At 62.4% G+C, this 15,045-nt stretch overlaps 1 protein-coding gene across 1 annotated transcript in view; it reads right to left on the bottom strand.

Moving 5' to 3' along the window:
• The window catches only part of Khc-73 (Kinesin heavy chain 73), a 32,670-nt gene that overhangs the window by 9,054 nt on the left and 8,571 nt on the right, over window positions 1–15,045 (bottom strand). The window contains exons 4-26 of the mRNA XM_037223501.1: window positions 14,168–14,322; window positions 12,907–13,020; window positions 12,501–12,611; window positions 12,093–12,229; window positions 11,504–11,621; window positions 11,007–11,095; window positions 10,593–10,707; window positions 10,066–10,198; window positions 9,367–9,515; window positions 8,399–8,645; window positions 7,916–8,065; window positions 7,339–7,507; window positions 6,445–6,607; window positions 5,874–6,017; window positions 5,409–5,561; window positions 4,931–5,050; window positions 4,334–4,423; window positions 3,893–4,016; window positions 3,121–3,300; window positions 2,687–2,867; window positions 2,014–2,147; window positions 840–1,028; window positions 173–367 (exon numbers count right to left, since the gene is read on the bottom strand). Coding sequence (XP_037079396.1) covers window positions 173–367; window positions 840–1,028; window positions 2,014–2,147; window positions 2,687–2,867; window positions 3,121–3,300; window positions 3,893–4,016; window positions 4,334–4,423; window positions 4,931–5,050; window positions 5,409–5,561; window positions 5,874–6,017; window positions 6,445–6,607; window positions 7,339–7,507; window positions 7,916–8,065; window positions 8,399–8,645; window positions 9,367–9,515; window positions 10,066–10,198; window positions 10,593–10,707; window positions 11,007–11,095; window positions 11,504–11,621; window positions 12,093–12,229; window positions 12,501–12,611; window positions 12,907–13,020; window positions 14,168–14,322 — 3,360 coding nt within the window. The remainder of the gene's footprint in view (window positions 1–172; window positions 368–839; window positions 1,029–2,013; window positions 2,148–2,686; window positions 2,868–3,120; window positions 3,301–3,892; window positions 4,017–4,333; window positions 4,424–4,930; window positions 5,051–5,408; window positions 5,562–5,873; window positions 6,018–6,444; window positions 6,608–7,338; window positions 7,508–7,915; window positions 8,066–8,398; window positions 8,646–9,366; window positions 9,516–10,065; window positions 10,199–10,592; window positions 10,708–11,006; window positions 11,096–11,503; window positions 11,622–12,092; window positions 12,230–12,500; window positions 12,612–12,906; window positions 13,021–14,167; window positions 14,323–15,045) is intronic.

Genomic DNA, 15,045 nt, shown 5'->3' with positions numbered 1-15,045 from the left:
CGGCCAAGACCGCGTCTATGCGCTCGCACTGGGCGCCACAACCGAGTGTGATTCTGTTGAGGTTCACCGGGTGTGATTCTGTTGACGTAAACCGCGACTCACCAGGTGTGATTCTGTTGACGTAGGCCGCGACTCACCAAGTATGAGCCTGTTGAGGTAAACCGAGACTCACCGGGTGTGATTCTGTTGAGGTAGACCGAGTCGTGCACGCTCGAGTCCCACTGGGCCACGGCGGCCACGCACGGCCCGTCGGCGGCGCGCACCGGGTGCAGCGCCACCATGTGCTCGCCGTGCTCCTTGGGCAGGTGGGAGCTGACCCCGGCGCACGCCAGCTCGCCCGCCAGAGAGCCCGAGCTCAGGTCATCCGCTGCAGGACAAAACACCGCCTGGTCGGGGGTCCAGTCGGGGGGTACAGGGGCAGGCTGGTCTCGTCAGAGGGGGGGGGGGGGGGGGGTCGGCCGATGCGGGCGCCGGCCGGCCTCCCCACGGCGCTGGCGAAGCATCGAGGCGCAGCTGATGTTTGGGCGTGCTAGCGGCCTGCGTCAACAGCACGGCGGGAAACACCCCCGCTGATCGGGCACAGCTAAGTCATCGGAGAACCGCTGGGTAGCGAACACACACACACACACACACACACGCACCGTCACAGCACCGCTGACGTCACCCGTCAGCGGTGCTGTGACGAGTGACGGAGCGGTCACAATCAGCGCGTGCCCGCCCCAGGCGCGCGATCTGAGGTCAGGACTAATCCGTGTGCGACGAGGACAGGCCAGGCCGACACGCCCCGTCTCGAGGCGGAGAGGTCGGACCGGGCCGCTTCCGCCCGGCGGGTGCCGTACCGTTCAGGTTGAGGAAGAGCACGGGCACGTGCCGCTCGAGGCCGGCGCGCTGCTGCACGTGCGCCGAGAGCGGCGAGCCAGGGATGCCGCTGCCGGCCGCCGGCACCAGCACGGCGTTACGCTCCTCGTTCAGCTGGATCCACTGGTCCAGCAGCGACTTCTCGCGCTCGTTGTCCGCCTCGGTTTTGTCTGCAGCAGAGCGGCGCCGCGCCCGGCCGTTAGCGGGGAGCGGGACGGCGCGGCAGCGGGGAGCGGGACGGTGCAACAGCAGACGGCAGCCGTCAGCGGGGAGCGAGACGGCGTGGCAGCGGGGAGTGGGACGGCGTGGCAGCGAAGAGCGGGACGGAGTGGTAGTGGAGAGCGGAACAGCCGGGAACAGGACGGCGTGACAGCGGGGAGCGGGATGACTTGGCAGCGGAGAACGGGACAGCGAGGAGCGGGACGGCGAGGAAGCGGGGAGCGGGACGGCGTGGCAGCGGAAAGCGGGACAGCGGGGAGCGGGACGGAGTGGCCGCGGAGAGCGGGACAGCGGGGAGCAGGACGGCGTGGCAGCGGAGAGCGGGACAGCGGGGAGCGGGACGGCGCGACAGCAGAGGGCAGCCGGCAATCGCTGACGCTATGGCGGCCGGCGCCGGAGAGCCTTTTCCCGCGGTAGGCTTGAGACAGACTCTAGCAAAATGCACTGCGATATCTTGTGACGCGTCAGCCAGTAACATATATTTCAGAAAATTGGGCCTACCACCAGAAGCGTTTGAATTTCATCCTGCCAGAACAAGAATAAGACCGCGATCCGAAAACATTAGTTCCCAACAAACACCGATCGGCAAAAAATTGCCGCTTCTGCGTTTTATCTCTGGCCGTAACGCTACATACCAAACAATGCAATGGAAGTAGCACTATCGAAGCATAATAAGAATACGTATTACACTCGTCTCTCATAGCGCCCACACTTAGCCAAATCTTTACCCAACCATTTCGACGTAAAGACAACATCCCTGTCAGAAAACTAACGCCGCGTAAATCGGGCAAGCATGAAGCAACCATGTCTTACCCCGCCAATGCGATGAGCCCGATCCCTGTACCAGAAACCATGCGATTGCTGTTACAGGCGAAGGTTACAATCGCAGCCCTCCAACCCCGACACGTGAACGCCCTCCTCAGGGCCGGACCTGACCTTGTTTCTTGATGATCTTCTGCAGGTGCGAGTCGAGGTACTGGCGGCGGCGGACCAGCGCGCTGGACCAGCGCTCGCGCAGCTGGTTCAGGTCCGCCTCCTGGTACGAGTCGAGCGGCTTCTGCATGCGGTACCTGCGCGCGGAGGGGGCGCCCGCTCAGCCGACAACGGCGCCGCGTTCACCGCGGCTCGGCCGACGCCCGCTCAGAGCCGGGCTTTCAGAAACCGTCCAGAAAACGTAACTTATACCGATCTCATCTACATTGACATTGATCCGGAGGATGGCAATAGACGTCTATTTTCACTCACGGCGGTTAATTGCGCCACGCTAACAATACGGTTTATTTTGTGGCTGAGCGCGTGCCTGTGCGCCGCTTGCTGGAACCGAGCGACTGCACTGCGCACTCAGCACGCTTCGCAACAATGCAAGGAGGCCACCTGATTTGACAGCCATTTAGAACAATATGCATTCGCGCCAAGACAGAAACAATCAAGACAAAGACAAACTGCAAAGGATAACAACCCCCGCGACCGACATGCGCTGCATTCGCTGAAGTGCGCTCGCAGTGACTTAACAGCTCCACTGCTCGGGCACACGAAGACGGTCTGTGTCGGCACCGCGCCAGGTCTGCGAGCCCCGGCCGGCTCGGCGACTCGACCGGCCGCCACTCACCGGCACGTCACGCTGCCGATGCTGATGGCCGAGATGGCGTCACAGACCAGCGGCAGCGTGCCGGAGTTGAGCACGGGCAGCACGCGCACGGCCAGCCGGCGCTGTTGGCCCTGACGCAGTTGATACACGCCGCCCGAGGCCACGTCCGTGCGCGCGCACACCTCCACCGGCTGGTACTCGCCTGCGGGGGAACGCGAGTGGCGGCGCCGGTCAGCGGCACCGCCCGGTGGCGCCACAGGGAGCGGCGACACGCGACGGTGCGCCAACGCCGGGCGCGCCATAAAACACGACGCCGAACATAGGGCTCGAGAACAAAAGAACGTCAGTCGACTCCACGTACTCCGGCAAAGAAACGGCAGCTATCTAGTCAAGCACACCTTGACAAAAGACAGACCGGAGGTCGTTACGACGAATGTCCCAGGGCATCCTCTCACCGTGGTCGTTGAGCTCCTGCAGCTCCACCCAGAGCTCGAGCTTGCGCGTGAGCTCGGCCCAGCGGTCGGCCAGGGAGCGCGCCTTGGCCAGCTGGCTGTCAACCACGTCCAGCGTGGTGGGGACGGACGAACTGAAGCCGGCTGAGCGATGACCCCATACCTCCACCGACAGCGCGCCCTCTGCCGCACGGACGATGGTCAAGCAAGGCGAGAGCCGCACAAGGCGGGCCCCACACCTCCACCGACAGCGCGCCCTCTGCCGCACGGACGATGGTCACGCAAGGCGAGAGCCGCACAAGGCGGGCCCCACACCTCCACCGACAGCGCGCCCTCTGCCGCACGGACGGTGGTCACGCAAGGTGAGGGCCGCACAAGGCGAGGGCCGCACGAGGCGAGGGCGACACAAGAAAGCCTGTCCTTGATGCCAGGGTCACATGAGGGGTGTGTCGCACGAGCCGTGGGTTACACCCGGACATCAAGGACGAAGTGTCACAGGACGCTACACAGTCACAAGAGGTGCGGGTCGCAGGTGAGCGTCACGCGGCCGGCAGGCTCGAGAGGCCACACGGTCGGTGGGCCCCGCCGTCGGTGACAGCGCCCCCACGTGGCACACATCGCTCTAGGGCAGACCCGCAGCCGGGGATCGCGCCCGGTCGCCGGCTTAGGTAGCTAGTTGGTGACGAGTTCGGGCTCAGGGGCGAGTCGACGGCGGCGGTGATGGTGCGCCCCTGTCTCGCATAGTGACGGTATATAGGGGTGTCGTCGGACGTACCGGCGCAGTTCTCGATGAACTCCTCGCAGACGGGGATGACGAAGTCGCGGCAGTGGTCGAACTGCACCACCACCCGGTCGTTGGCGCACGAGGACGCGCTGTTGCTGATGATGGGTGGACAGACCTGCGGAGCCGGTGGACGGCTTCACACGAGCCCAAGATGGCCACGGCCAGCGCGTCGGTGGTTACAGGGCGTGGCAACAGCAGCGAGTCACACGCATCGCCCCGCCCCCTCCCCTCCCCCCCCCCCCCACCATCGATGCGTGCAGAAAAGGCAAACGGAGAGTAGAGGTATGAGACGGCTTGGCCTCATGTCTCTCGCAGAGACATAACTATCGCACTGACGGGCGAGATACAGCGCCTCGTTGTTTGGGCCAGCAGCGACAGAGCGCATGACTCGGAGGTCGGAGGTCGGAGGTCGGAGGACTCCCAGCCACTCACCTGAGTCTGAGAGCAGCCCCAGAAGTTGTATTGGCAGAAGACGAAGTGCGACAGGGACAGCGGCAGTCCGGTGGCTTGCTTGATCGTCACCTGGACCCGACAACAGATGGCGTTACAAGTCGGTCAGATCTCACCCCGCCGGTCGCCGTGCCATATCAGGCCATCATAACGGTCCGGCTCTGCGGTCGCTTTCTAAGGTCATCCTTCTCGCTTCCCGAGTAAAATGCCCTGGCCACGGTATTAGCTAAAGTTTCAGCAGGGTGCGGGCAATATCGCGCGACGGATCAACTTCCGCATTGATCAGATTTTTAAAGGCAATATGATTCAATCTGAGCTTTTGAGAACAAAACCTTCCAGGTCTTCAGCGCTTGAAAGCACCCTAAAGTTTGACCTAGCCGTCCGTTTTTACCGTCGATAACCATGACAAGACAAGAGGCGCCTGGCATGACGACAGAAGGCCAGCACTACCGTGGCGGCTCACATAGGCGGCCACGCTACCCGCACCCGCGCGCGCCTGTCCAGAGCGGCCGGCCGAGCCCGGCCGGGCCGCGGCTCTCGCTACCCCGCTCACGCCCTCCGAGAGAGGTGGGAACTGACCCGGCAGGTGACGGTGTTGGTCAGCAGGTCCTCGTCGCTGCGGCTGCTGTCGCCCGAGTGGTTCGAGGTGGAGTCGGCCATGCGGTCCTGGAAGCAGCCCGCCACGCGCTCCAGCTCCATCTGGCGGCAGCGCGGCTCGGTCAGGTCAGGTCAGGTCAGGTCAAGTCCGGGCTCGGGTCACCACCAGCATACACAACGGGGCGGCGGAAAGCTGCGGAGCACAGGAAACAGCACCATCCGCGCGACGAGTCCGGCGAGTCTACCCCGCCCACGCACCGAACATCACAGCGTGCGCCAATTCGTGAAGCCTCTGCGCTCGTCAATGATATGACGTTTGCACCGATGAACACAGCACAAGCACAAGCGCTCCACAGCGCACATTGAGCCCCGCTATGCTTTCGTCCCGTGCCGCCGGACCAGGGCCCGGGGGCCGCTCCGGAGCCGCGTCCGGACGGCGCCGGGTGGCCCGCCCACTCACGTGCAGCCGGCCGGCCACGTCGCCCTGCTGGCTGATGATGGGGACCTGGTAGGAGAGACACACGTCGTGCAGCACCGCCTCCAGGAAGAGGCTAGCCACGCCGATCAGGTGGTGATTCTCCTGCGTCTCGAAGAACGGGTCTCCGAGCGTGTCCTGCGCGGCGCGGCGCCGGAGAGGTCAGGTCAGGTCAGGTCAGGTCAGGTCAGGTCCGGTCAGGTGAACTGGAGTGTGACTGCTCGTCCTAACCAGCCTGTAGCTGGTACCGATACACGTAACACGGGGGCAATACCCAGTCAGCGGTACTCGTAAGGCGAGACATCGTTCTACGCAGGAATTACGGCGACTGTGATTACGGTGATTTATTGCAAGTGCTCAAAAGTCAGACCGATAACCTGGGCCGAGGCCAACGCACCAGTATCGTGGTGAAACAGAGCAGTCTGGTGTGGGCAGTCTGGAAGCACCAACCTGCGTGAGCGATCCACTCTGGATTTCATTGAAGAGCTCCCTCATGTCCACCAGCTTGTTGTCCAGCTTCTCCAGACTCCAGATCTGGTTGGGATGGCCGCGGCGCTTCACGCAAATCGCCGGCTCGCACACGAACAGGCCCCGCTGCCGAACCGTGAAGCAGAGCTCACTTGGCAGAAGGGTCAGCCAAACAGGCGCCCTCATGAACCACGTGAGCGTCTTTCCAAGGTCAGCACGTTGTTGAAGGTTTCACGCAAGATTGTAGTACTTCGCAACAACGCAAGATTTAATTACTTTCCGACAACGCAAGATTCAATTACTTTCCGACAACGCAAGATTCAATTATTTCCAATAACGCAGGATTCAATTCCTTTCTAGCGATTCCCCGTATCTAAGTACGTATCGTACCTAAGCACATTACGAAGACATGCGTCAAGGCACGAGCGTGCACCAAACCACTGCACTGTTTCCCCACGGACTTATGCCCGGCTTTGAGCCCCTCTGCCACAGCCGCGAGGGCGGCTCTGCCCAGAGCGGCGCCCAGTGCCCGGCGCACCGCCGGCGGTCGTACCCGCCGGTTGGGGCCCAGGTTCTCCGGCGGGATCTGCAGCGTCACCGAGTAGCTGGTGCTGCGGCGCAGCTCGGCTGCCATCGAGCTCGCCTCGCGCGCCAGCGAGTTGGCGCGCACGATCTCTTGACGCAGGGTGGCCACGCTGCGGCGGAACTGCTCCTCCCTGGCGGCGGCGGCGCCCGTCAGAGGCCGTCCGCGCGCGCCGCGGCACGCGGTCCGCTGGCCAGAGGTCGTCAGCGGTATTCTCACGGGGAGTGACGTGAATTTAACATGGGGTGCCACTACGAGCGCAAAGCGACGGCTCGAAATGTCCGTTCTATGACAAGATTGGAGAATGATTGGAGGGCTGTATGCCATTCGCTGGGGAGATTTCAGAGCGATATTCGATATCCCAGAAGTCAAAATGGAAATAACAATATCACCCTCCAATTGTTTTTCCGTCAGCATTATCTTCTTTCACGCGGGTTGAAGTTTTTGAAGACAAGCGCACAAGGCACAAACGAAAGGTCTAGCGTCGAAGACCTGATCCACCACATTTGTGTTTCATACCGCTTCCACGCCAGCACAGATCACGCTTTGAGAAAATTCAAGACGTCTGCGGCTTAGCAGCTGCGGCTATCTGCCGTAAGTACACCAAAATGTCAACGAATCCTCGCCTCCCCTCTCCTCCCTGTCTACCAGACAATGAACTTAACACCCCAGCGTTTCCAACAAACACCCGTTGGCCTCCAATCATCACGAGCGAGCTTAGTTAATTTACATCAGCACCAGTTAATTTACTCCCGGCCAAAGTAAACAAAGTATGCTTATGGGAAGCTAACTTACAGTCCACACGTCGGCCAGGCAAGGCCGGCCTGCGCGCCGCCACCGCCGCCGCCGCCGGGTGCCGCTCACCTGTCGCGCGCCCACTGCTCGAGCCGGGACTGCGCCAGTGGGCTGCAGAGCGTCGCGCCGCGCCGCAGCCCGTCCAGCGGGCCGAACTGGCCCGGCGCCGAGGGCGACATGGCGCTCCGCAGCCGCTCAAACTGGCGCTCGTACTCCAGCCGCTGCTGCTCCAGCGCCACTGGCGGCACGAGCGGACGCGTTCGCGTGACGGGCGGCCGCCAACGCGGGGGAGCACACCGCGGCAGCGCATCCGGAGGACGCTCTCAGGACGTGTGAGATATACCGACCACACAGCGCACAAATATGCCCTGGCGTTAGCAACGGCACCAACATCTCACAAGGATGCCTTGGTACAAGTAACGGCATTAAGCACGCTTAAGGCTTTTGCAGCGACCGTGTGAGTGCTCTGCTAGCCCGGCACGCCAGCCCGGTGGTGTGCGCGCGGCCCCACGCCCTCCACCAGTGTGGCCCACACCCTGCAACGGTGGGGCCCACGCCCTGCACCAGCCGGGCTCACGCCCTACACCAGTCGGGCCCACGCCCCGCACCAGCCGGCCCCATGCCCTGCAGCAGTCGGGCCGCTTACTCTGCTTGTCCTGCTGGTGGTGGTGCTCCAGGCGCTCGATGGCCGCCTGGATGGGGTTGTCGCCCAGTTCCTTCATCACCAGCTCCTCCCGGGCGAAGTTGTAGTCGAAGTTCTGCGCCGGCGTCTGAGCCTCCTGGCCGCCGGCGCCCCCTGACCATCGCAACATGCAGGATTTGCATCAGACACAGCATGCATACATGCACCGAAGGGGCACGTACTGAACTGGTTACAAGGTAACAACCATATCAACCAGCAACCATCGGAAAACAACAAGGTGGTTAGAGACACGTAATTAACTCATCTGAGTGTGAGCTGGTATTCAGCAGGGTCAACTTATGCGAGTGGGACGCGCAAATCGAAGAAAGCCATTTGCCAGTGGAAGCAGCATACGGAATCCGAGCAGGCCACTGCCCAGCCGTGCGGCACGTCGATCTGCCGTTAACAGCACGCTGCACCGACCGCCGCCAGCCCGGCGCCACTGACCGCTGCTCCTGGGGCAGTTGACGCGGAAGAAGTGGTTGTTGCCCCAGAGGAGGCGGTCGCCGTGGCGCAGCTGGGTGCGCTCGGTGACCTGGGAGCCGTTGACGCAGCAGCGCGCGCCCTCGATGGGCAGCATGTGCAGCGCGCCGCCCTCCACCACCAGCCGGCAGTGCTCCGGCTGAATGCCGAGGCCCGACAGCTGGATGTCGGTGCCGCCAGGCGCGTCCGGCAGGCCGACCACCGTGTGCTCCTGGCGCAGGTGGCGGAGGCCGTCAGACCGCGCCCCGGCCCTGCTCCCGCAAGCCGCCGGCGTGGGGGGGGGGGGCGACGCTGGCCCAGAGCCCCCCCCCCCCCCCACACACACACACCACAGAACTACAGCAGGTATGGGGTGCAGAAATAAGACTGACCGACTGATTAACGGAAGCAAAAGAGGTGGGAGAGGAATACTGTGGATGGCAGTCTGCATGAATGACTGACATCATGTCAGTTAGTGTCAGTGTCAGTAAACCATACCCTGATCCTTCACCATCACAGAAGTTGCAACCTGCATCCACCATTTCACCCTAGACTCCATCTCGGCCACCAACGCTATTTGGAGAAGCAGCCGCAAGGTAACGAGTTTCATACCATCGTCGGTAATTGCAAAAAATAAGCAGATAGATAATTACATAAAACATAATTTATCACACGAACGACCCGCCCATTACACGTTGAGAGGTTCCGTGGCCCGCCGGGTACAAGACAGCTACATGGGACTACCCGGTTAATAAAACCTACTTGTGACTGATTACAAACGTGATTTCCTTTTGGCGGCGTTCTAGCGTCACAACGGACGCCAGACGCCTGGTCAACATTTAGACTGAGGTAGGGCAGGGCATCATGGTAACTGCCTTCCTTGCCCCGGCACGTTAGTGCTTCAGTGCCTGATCTCTCCACGCCTTCGGCTCGATGGACAAGACAGCACTTACCTTGAGATAATACACCAGCATCTCATTCAGAGACGGATCGGCATTCAAATTCACTAGGTAAAACTTGTTCTTCTGCACCGATATCCCGACCGATTGCACACTGATGCCCATCTTCTCAAGCGCCTGCTGCCTCTCCTGCTGCACACGACCTGCAACAGCGTCAGCCACGTCAGCGCCAGCCTCTCCTCGCCTGCTGCCTCTCCTGCTGCACACGGCCTGCAGCAGCGTCAGCTACGTCAGCGTCAGCCTCTCCAAGCCTGCTGCCTCTCCTGCTGCACACGGCCTGCAACAGCGTCAGCCATGTCAGCGTCAGCCTCTCCTCGGCTGCTGCCTCTCCTGCTGCACACGGCCTGCAGCAGCGTCAGCTACGTCAGCGTCAGCCACGTCAACGTCAGCCTCTCCTCGGCTGCTGCCTCTCCTGCTGCACACGGCCTGCAGCAGCGTCAGCGACGTCATCGTACGGCCGTCACCGTCGGGAACGCCGTCAGTCACTGACCAGGCCCGGCTCTCCCGGACCACTAACGATCACCTCTCCCCCACAACAGCCAACGCCCCGGCGTTTGTCGCCGGAGAGCTGTATATAATCAGGCGGCTAGGTTGCCGCGGAGCCGTGAGAGTCACCACCGGCCACGGCCGCTACTGGCCGTCAGTGGTGCGGTCGGGATGGCTGGGTGCGGTGCGAGCGGCGCGAGGACGCACCTGTCTTTTGCAGCTTCTCCTCCCAGGTCTCGGACATTTGGCGCATGATCTTCTCGTTTTCACTGAGCTTTTCTCGCAGGTCGAGGTCGCCCGACGCCTCCAAGTCCTCGATGGTTTCTCCAGACTTCAGACGCTGCAAACCACACACGCTCATGTGGCAGATCAATGCTGCTTAGGATTTCACGGATTACATACTGATGCAACATGTCCACAGAGTCTATGTTTCGGTCGCACACGTTTCGGTTCATGTATAACTACCTGGTTTCCTTGAGGTAAGTTCTAGCAAGCTTCCTCTAGCCCATGGCCTCTAAGATCACGTGATCTCGTGGTGTCATCTCGCGGCGGCCGCCAAACTTTCAGCACACGAACCCAACGCAGATCGCTTTACTCGGCTTCCACAAACGCGTTGTTTCACATGAAATCTGACACTCATTGCACCCACTAGCCTGTGATCAGTGCAGCGCCTGCCCGTCTGCACGCGCGCCGGGACCGCCAGGGAGTGGGGGACGCGGGGCCGGCCCACTCACCGTCAGCTGGTCCCGCAGCCGCTCCACCTCGTCGCGCAGCTCGCGGATGATGCGCGCGTTCGGGTCCTCGTTGACGACGGCGTGGTTGACGATGCGCTTGGCCCGGTCGGCGTACCTGTCGGGCGCGGCGCGGTCCGTCACCACACCAGCGCGGCGGCCTCGCGGCGTCAGCGTCCATCAGCCAACGACAGCAGCGCGTCACAGCAGAGCCACCGCGTCGCGGCGTCACGCCGGAGCAACAGCGTCGCACCAGCGGCGGGCCGACGACCGCCGGCAGGGGAACCGCCGCCGCTCGTGCCCCGCCGCGTGACGCGATCGCTGAGGGCCCACGCTTCCGAGCGGGCTCGCACCGCTGTCGGGTGTGTCCACGCTTCGGGCGGTTGGAGGGACGCGCGCGGCGGTGCGGCAGCCTACCTCAGCGTGGACAGCGTCTCCTCGTAGTTGTCGCTGGCCGGAGAAATGGTGGCTACCATGACCGTTTTGCTGTTTCCACCCAGGTTGTCCTGTGAGGCGCGCAGGCGAACACAGGCCGGTTAGAAAGGCGCCGCTCTCCGCTGCCGCTCTGCGCCGGCCAACGGCACGCCGAAGGTGTGAGCTAGATGCGCGAGCATTCAATGGCAAAACGGCCAGTGATGCACGCTTATGCAGGCAACAGAACTCATTGAGTCAACTCTAGACAGGCCAAATATGTTCACGTACAAACACCGTGTGAGCCAATGATTATTTGCCATCGGCACGTGCACCCCAAAATGGGCCAATGTCTGGCGCGTCGAAAACAGCAAATGCATGCGGAAAGCGAGTGGAAGCGAAACATGAAATTCAAATTACTCACACTAGCGGGGCACGAAATAGATAGTTATCACATCACGTAGGCCACAATGTACATGGTGAACGCCGAGGACGGCCCGTACTTTGAGAAGCCAGGTGAGAACCGAGTCCCTGTACGGGACAAAGTTGTCTTTGGTGCGCGTCTTGCCGGCGGAGGCGTCCGCCAGTTTGGAGATGACTAGTCCCAGCGTGGTGAGCGACCTGCGCGGGCGCCACAGGTCAGAGCGGGCACGGTCGCCAGGCCAACGAACGCCCTCAGGTTAGCAACAGGCCCGCAGCCACTGACGATGTGAGGCTGAAATCACTGGGTGGCGAGCCGTCGCTTAACAAAAACAACTGGCAACGTAACCCAGAGCCAATTTTGCAGGTGGTGGTAGTCGCAGTGTCGCAGAAACTGGCGGATTGGTCGCTCCGCGCAATTACGTCATCATGTATCGATCTTCCCTAAGTTACATAAGCACATACTCGCAAAGCGCCTGTGCATTTCGGGTAAGCATATGTGGAAAAGCAACTGACCACATTTTGACACGTAATCCATTCACATCAGGTTTGAGTTAGCAAAACACCATGACTGCCACGCCAGTGCTTGCGTCCTTCCGATTCCGCCCGCAACGACAGCCGACGAGGCGCCACCGGACCGCGGCTGCCTCCTCGGCGTGGGGCTCCACCCACTTGTTGATGTTGCTGCCCTCCTTGAGCCGGTCGCCGGCGGCCCCAGTCTTGACGGCACGCTCCGAGCCGGCCAGGTCCACCAGCGAGATGCGGCTGACCTTCTCCCCGGTCACGCCCGACTGTACGTCCGTCAGGGTCTGCCGAGAGGGGCCAGCCGTCACACAACAGAGACCTTCTCCCCGGTCACCCCCGCCTGTACGTCCGTCAGGGTCTGTCGAGAGGCGCCAGCCGTCACACCACAGGGACCTTCTCCCCGGTCAGATCCAGCTGCACGTCCGTCGGGGTCCGTCGAGAAGCGCCAGCCGTCATACAGAGGGCGACAGGCACGACTGATCGCCCACCGGCCGTCACATACAGCGAAACGCACCACAGCCGGCCGCAAACTAGTCTCGGGGCCCGGAGCCTCACCTGGGTCAGGATGACCGTGAACACGGCGTGCGAACGCGACGACTCGGAGTTCATGTTGGTGGCCGCCACCGTCCGTGACTTATTCCCCTCGACGATCAGCCTCTCGATGTCCTGCCAGCAGTCGGCATGACGATCAGTCGGCATGACGGCGCTGCTCTTCACCTCTCCACCCTCGCACGCGCCGACAGCGCGCAGCGCGAGAGAGAACGGCAGAGCGAGAACGAGAGGAACGGCAGAGCAGCGCCCCGCAGTAGGCGCCCGAATGATACCTGTCACGTGAGAAATAAAGCGGGAGACAGCGGAGCGAGGCCAGCTCGCGATCATCGCGTCCGCTTGAGGATTGATGAGTGACGGGCGGGTGCGCCCCTTCCCCCTCCCCCCCCCATCCCCGTCCACCACAACTGACCTGGCCTCCGGAGACGGCCAGCACAGACAGGCCGTCCACGTACGGCCCCAGCAGGTTGTGCTCGCGGACCTTCAGCGACTGCTTGCCGCCACGCGGGTCCAGCAGGTCGTGCACCTGTCCCCATACAGAAGGTCAGGTCGCCGCCGCACAGTCAGCCATGGTAATCAGCAGACTGAACAGACCCGTAAGCTCGTCCGGAGCACCACACCGGACACAGACAGCATCACGGCCGGAGGCATCACGTCAACCGCGTCATCACGTCAGTGACGTCATCACCAGGCCGGAGGCATCACGTCAGCCGCGTCGGCAGCGTCCGCCCGGCACCGGTGCAGTCGCCATCGGCGGCTGCATACACAACACACGCCCGGCTCATCCCACATTGGCCATGACAGCGGCCCAGCCTCGACTGTCGACCTGATCACGCCGCGATTTGCATGCATGACGCCGCCGAGCATCTGCGGCGCGGCGATCGATGGCCGCGGGAGTGTCGCCGCCGCCGCCGCCGCTGCTCGCGACCCGACGACCCGGCAGCGCGGCCGCCGCCGGGCCCCGCTTGAGCGGCGTCGCCGGCGCCGCGGCCAGCGCTGGTGACGCGGCTCAGCACGAGCCGCGGCCCGCGAGCAGCCGCAGGATGGATGCGCGCGCGTGGTGTGTGGCACACCTCGGGGCTTTGTTATGGGTCATCTGATCCCGCGCCAAACGAAGGATCCGTTTGCACTGTCCTGGACGTTGAGAGGGCTTTGGAGGTGTTGATACAGACACGCGACGGCCTTCCCACGACTGATCATTAGCGCGATCGATCTTCCGCGCCAGAAGGCCTCGGGCGGTAATGAGCTCCCTCGCCCTCCCCTCCCGTCCGGGCGAACAGGGACCCGGAACCTAGCAGCCTTTCCGCCAGTATAATGTCCGCTGAATATGGCTACTCCGATGACTCCCCCCGCCTTCATTCCCCCCATACACACAGGAAGCGCCTTACATCCGAAGACCGACCAAAGCCACGTTAGTGGCAATAAGGCTGTGCTTTTGTAGAGACGTATGTCATGGCGACTGTCGCGCTCTATTCGCCAGGGCATAAGCAGGATCGTCCGCCACGTAAGACAACGGCGTCCAGCGATGGGGAACGGGTCCGGCACTCTCCCTCCATCCGGGTCACCAAGCGAGCGTCACTTGCCACAGCACGCGGTGAAAAACGCATTGATCACATGCGGTTTGACCTTGCCACACAAAGCGCCTGTTTACAACAGGGCGCGGCACCACGCACCTTCTCGTTGTAGATCTCCATGTAGCTGACCTCGACCTTGCAGCTGAGGCCGGGGTCGGTGCAGCCGGCCACGCGGTCGAACAGGGTGTCGCAGAGGCGCGGGATGAGGCCACGCGAGTCGTGACTGCCCATCATGGTGTAGGACTTGCCCGAGCCTGCCGACGCCGGCGGCTGCGGTCACGACGGAGCCGGGGGGGGGGGGGGGGGGGGGGCGACGTCGCCGCGGGCGGCCGCGGAACGCCACAGCGCGAGCTGACGGCTCGCGGTGATCCCACCAGGTGAACGGAAAAGACGCCCAGGAGCGGCAGTGATCGACCGGCCCGGTGGGAGGCGCGCGATCCCCCGCCGGACGCTGAGAAATGCTTTTAATCGACCCAACCGACGCGTGTGACGGCACGCTTGTCTGACGGTGTCAGACAGGTCCGACTTGAAGCAGCTGGACAGCAGGCAAGCAGTCAACCGAGAGGCGGTAACAAAGTCTCGATCAATACAGCTCTGTGGGACGCGGCCGTGCCGCTGGACAGTGAACGCGGGGTCCCAGCGACTGTGACCTGACCTCGGCCGGCCCGGGCACAAATGGTCGCGACGCCGGAAATGTGTTTGACGTGGACCCCAAAAGCGTCAGGTTACGCGTGAAAGCCAAGAGAATACTGTAATCAAGATTTTGTCCGGTGGCAGCCGAGACCCATGATAGGGGTCTGGTACCCGAATGGCCCGTTAAAACACTTTCTGGGAGACGTCGCGGAAGCAACAGCCGCCTGTTCGCACCCAGGTGTGTTCCCAGCCACGGCACGCTCAGCAACGAACTACACAAACCATATGCGTTCAAAACAACTAAACATCACGATCTTAGCTATCCTAGTGTGTTACTGAACGCC

This window comes from Pollicipes pollicipes, unplaced genomic scaffold (assembly GCF_011947565.3).
Source record: "Pollicipes pollicipes isolate AB1234 unplaced genomic scaffold, Ppol_2.1 Scaffold_4881;HRSCAF=5763_pilon_pilon_pilon, whole genome shotgun sequence".
Lineage (NCBI taxonomy): Eukaryota > Metazoa > Arthropoda > Thecostraca > Pollicipedomorpha > Pollicipedidae > Pollicipes > Pollicipes pollicipes.
Note: the sequence above shows the minus strand (reverse complement) of the source record. Positions and strands in the feature narration are given on the sequence as shown.